The 4,912-nt window shown below is 43.9% G+C and overlaps 1 protein-coding gene across 1 annotated transcript in view; it reads right to left on the bottom strand.

Moving 5' to 3' along the window:
- GRPEL2 (GrpE-like 2, mitochondrial (E. coli)) overlaps positions 1–4,220 on the bottom strand; it is a 5,710-nt gene extending 1,490 nt beyond the window's left edge. Inside the window, exons 1-3 of the mRNA XM_009582238.1 lie at positions 4,141–4,220; positions 2,080–2,248; positions 1,109–1,190 (exon numbers count right to left, since the gene is read on the bottom strand). Coding sequence (XP_009580533.1) covers positions 1,109–1,190; positions 2,080–2,248; positions 4,141–4,220 — 331 coding nt within the window. The remainder of the gene's footprint in view (positions 1–1,108; positions 1,191–2,079; positions 2,249–4,140) is intronic.
- Positions 4,221–4,912: the final 692 nt, after the last annotated feature.

Raw genomic sequence — 4,912 nt, 5'->3', positions numbered from 1 at the left:
CCTACACGTCTACACGTCTTTTAAACACCTGCAGGGATGGTGGCTCAACCCCTTCCCTCGGCAGCCTATTCCAATGCTTAACAACCCTTTTGGTGAAGAAATTTTTCCTAATACCCAATCTAAACCTCTCCTGGCGCAACTTGAGGCCGTTTCCTCTTGTCCTATCACTTGTTACTTGGGAGAAGAGACTGACACCCACCTTGCTACAACCTCCTTTCAGGTTTTCCTCTTGCACCAGAGTCTGTTTTAATGCTCTACAGACCCCCATGCCTCACTCCATGAGCAACTTCTAATAAAGAACCTCATTTTTCTTCAAATCTGAAGCATATTATATCTAAAATTCAAAGAGCTCAAAAAAACCCTCTCAAAAGCAATGGTGCCGATTATCCCAGAACTCAACAGCCATTTTATAGCACAATGGGTAGAACGGCAAGAAAAATACAGCAGCTCTAATTTCAAAGCTACTGGAATTAACTAACAAAAAACCTTCCGAGATTCATGCATTGTGGAGAATAACAGTTTCTCATTCTCAGAGATGGTGCTGGCAGAGTGCAATGATTAAACAGCAGTTTCTTCGCCCTTCACCTGCCTCCATTGCCAAAGCTACAAATCCAGCTCACTTCACTGATGCTAAAATATTTATTATAGAAGTTTTAAAGAACATCTGATATAGGAACTGACAACCTTTGTCCCAGGCAGGATCTACCTCCTAAAAGCTAGAGCAGAAGAGAAGAGGCTGTCAATACAGTAAAGGAAATCACAACCTGATGACACAGCTAGGAGTATGAAATACACCCTGCCAGAGCCAGTTCTCAGCATACAGAAGAACTTGTAATTTCAACGAAGTCAGTAAAACTACACTCTGTTGCACCAGGCCTATTTTATTAGAAAAAGATCACAAAACAGTCAGTGAGATAAACCTGATAGGACACAGCTGGACATACAGAAAAAATAGCAAGTAAGCCCAGACACCAACAGCCCAGGCCAAACATCATGCCAGACTTTACAATGAACAAGGGCACGATGAGGGGAGAGAAAAGCTGTTGATCAGCATTTTATGCTCAGGCAGGCCACTGCAGTAAACACAGCTCTGCCTCACTTTGCTTACCAAAAAGCTTGGCATCTTCCACAAACTTCTGCGTTCTCCTCCGGACATTCTCAGAATCTGCCAAAGCTTTCCGGTATCGCTCCTGTAACCACAATAGCAAGGGGAGACATCAAACAAGGAGGTAAACCCCATTTCCTGACAAGTTAGCAATCCCTTAGAAACGCTTTAAAAAGAGCCCACTTCACGTCAGAAGGTTGTGCTGGGCTCCTGTGTTTTCACTACATGCAAACCCAAGTCCCTCTCCTACGGATTAATCAGCACAACTGCAACTCCCTCAAATGACCCAAGCGAAGGCCAGAAGCATTCAGGGCACAGCTCAATTGAACATCGCGCTGTCAGGCTGCTGCTTTTTGCATGATTCACTGCAGCTATTGAGACACTCCTTTCTCCAGCAGGCAAGTTGGCGGTCTCAGCAACTGGTCTGCAACCAGCTGATTTATCGCTTGCGCAGTAGTACTCCCAGGGTGATTATCTCCAGAATTGCCTGCCCAGTGCTGCGGTATTTAATCCTCTCCTTAGTCACATCTGTTCTTCGAAGTCCCTATAACATGACCCCACCAGTTCCACCACACCACTGTCACTAACGAGGACTTTCCTTCTCAGAAAATCTGGATCCAGTGCGACACAGTATGTGATGCTAATCAGGACAAACCTACTGCCATTCCCTCTGTACAATGCTGTGAAAGAAAAAATTGACCAGGCCATCTCCAACATACAGTTTTGCCTGCCAGAATCATATTATCAGAGTCTTGCTCCTAGGTACTACTGACAGATGGCATTTCTGGGGAAGGCAGACTGTACTTTCACAGTGCACCCTCTCACACTTAAAGTACAGCTGCTTTAAAGGCTGCCATAGCACAGTGGCATTGTGTGCGTGTTATAGGGTTTTCAGAAAAAGCTAGGGCTGAAAGACAGACCAAGTCAAGGGGACTGAATGAAAGACATCATGATGCCAGCAGCAGCATACTCACAGTTAAATCCCGGACTTGTTCTTCCAATTTGATGGCTTTGTGCTCTAAGGCACAGTCAGAAAGGGGATGCTTGGGCTCATCACGGGGATCTTCTGGGCCACACTCGTCTCCTGTACTTCTCTGCTGAGCTGCAGTGCTGAAAACGCATGGGGACCCCCTGAAATACAAACTAGCGACAAAGAAGGAAAGTTAAGTAACGACAGGGTCAAAAAGAAGAATTCTAGTTTAGTGTCATTACTAAAAGCAGGCTCACTTAAAAAAGGTACATAGGATTCTAGATGAAATTTTAGCTCTTTTCAGAAAATATGGACAACTAGCACAGAAACACAGACAGATGTTGTGAAAAATTCTTTTATTTTAGACTCATATGTCACTACAGAGGCTGTACACCGCTTCTTTGACATACCTTGAAAAAAGTCACATTTTCACAGGAAAACAAGTTGTGGGTTGCATTTTTGCTGACCTCCCAGTATAGGTGGTCAATACTGGATGACAAACTTCAGAAACATTTTTGCAAAGTAGTCTTGAAAAAGAGGCAGGTGGTATAAAGCTGTTTTTACAGTGATTTAAAAAAACCCAAATGTTCTGAGCAAAATTCAGTAAGATCTGCAAATGCATGGCACTTAATAAGATAGGCAGGCAGAGCCTAGCCTGCTACCTAAGATGGTACAGTGACTGCAAAAGGGCAAGTCACACCAGTGGATTTCTGTGGAGCAATTCAACAAGCAAGGAAAGACATACACATCTCTCACTGCTGGCTAACAGAGGATCCAATTCTTGGACACTCTGACCTGTTTGTTCTCCTGGCTGCAAAGAGACATAATATTTGGTGTATTCAGTTTTCCTCCCATTGTGAAAAGGAGGCGAGTTTGAACCTTTTGCCAATCAGTTCTTCTCACAAAATAGCAATTGCTAGACTGCACCCAGCTTTCATGTTCACTGCACATAGAACAGTTAAGAAACCAAAGAGAACTGTCAGAGATATGACCAAGTTGTGTGCAGCCCAAATATTCTGAGGCCTTCCACCAGGACCTTCACAGCACTGTCAGCTGTGTTTGGAAAACGGACTGAACATGCCAACTGAAAATTGTCCCTAATATTCTCCAACAGTTCTAAGCACTTCAGCTGTTTTTATCTCTAATAGCAATGAAAGAGTCCCAAAGGCAAAAAAAACCAAACCAAGCCCAAGCCTCAAATACTGAAGCCTACCTTATTTCCAATGACTTTTTCATCCTAAGTATGCTTTTCAACTAAAAAGCACTTATCAATGGTTCATGTTAGTACAGCAGGTGGAGCTCACCCAGGAGCCTGACTCCAACTTGCAGATGAAATGATGAAAGAACCAAAGAGTCAGATCATTGGCTTGAGCTGTATAAACACCGCCTAGATGCTTAGCAGCCTATTCTATACTGTAACAACCTCACAGGCTTCCCAAAAACTAGATAATAGAAGTCTGGCTGAAAACCATTTGGTCAAAAGATGATCAAACCCAGCATGCTAGACTTTGAAAAATAAAGAAAATATTTTTCACTTCATTCTGTCCTTTTCCAGAAAGCCCTTCACCTGCAGTAACAATGCTGCCACTCCAGGAGCGAAACAAAGAGTTTTCACTCCCGCTCCTACACCACCTGCTTTTACAAACTGACCTAGACAGGACCCATTCCTGCCAGCATGAGGCCAAAGCCTCAGCCCACCTCCCTTTCACTCCTTACACCAGGAACAGAGTCTGCAGAAGAAAGTTCCATTTACTCCCAAATCAGCTCCATTCAGGAAACATTTTAGTATATGCTTAACAAGGAAGGGCGTCTCCTTTTTTGGGAACACCTGGGCTCTTCCTGTGAGCAGGGCTTTCAACATCCCCTTTAATAGAGGGGTTTTGCATATCCTAAGTGCACCTCTACCGAGTGAAACACAGCATAGCACAGAAATCTGTACTGGCACCAACTCAAACTTCTGTGTTTATATAGCACAATTCGACACTGCACAGAGATACCAATTTAGGCCCCAGAATCAATATAGCCCAGTTCATATTACCAAGCCTGCACCATTAAGCTTTCTTACTTTTCAGCAAGGCTATATTGCTTGGCTGCAATGTCGCAGAAGTGCACAGCTTTTGTTTCTGCGTCTATCAAATCGGTCATGAAACCTAAGTGGTGTTCAGCAATCCAGCTAAGCTGAGCTTACAGCAGCAAGTGGAAGGGACAGGTTTGCTCCCCTTATTCCAGTACTGGATCTGTGCAGAACAAAGGTTCAGGGAGTTAAATCAGCCAAAAACTAACCCTACAAAACAAAAAGACTTTTCTGGCTGTGTACCAGGATAGGTTTGCTGACAGATCAGATGAGCACAAGTGCCAGTAGAAAAGAGAAGACAAACTTGTGAAGCCTGGTGAGATGTGGGAGGAGAATACAGGGAAGGGAAGAAGTGTCCCCCTTTGGGTGCCAGCCAGGGCTTAGACTGGCTCAGCTCTATGACCAAAGCACAGTTTAAGAGATTTATATCTCCCCAAAGACCACCACGCATCTCCTACCACTCCCTGCTTAGCAGCCCAGATGTTCTCTCATTTTATCTTTAACACAAGGTTGCTAACACGCCCCACAACACTGATTACAGACTTCCTTTTCTCACCTGAAGACATTTGCATATGCAATTTTTTTATGAAGTGGGTACTTAAAACATGATCTGTATGTCTAACAACTCCTTTTCAATACATTGCATGCCAACTACAAGTCTGAAAGTGCTTCTGCTACGTACACTCGCTCTGGAATAGAACGTTCCTCGCACTAACCTTTAAAGAACCAGGCAAGGGGCTGCCACCAGGCTCTTTTCAAAAAG

Source organism: Fulmarus glacialis, unplaced genomic scaffold, assembly GCF_000690835.1.
Source record: "Fulmarus glacialis isolate BGI_N327 unplaced genomic scaffold, ASM69083v1 scaffold48147, whole genome shotgun sequence".
NCBI classification, from domain to species: Eukaryota; Metazoa; Chordata; class Aves; order Procellariiformes; family Procellariidae; genus Fulmarus; species Fulmarus glacialis.
This window is presented reverse-complemented; position numbering and strand designations above follow the sequence as displayed.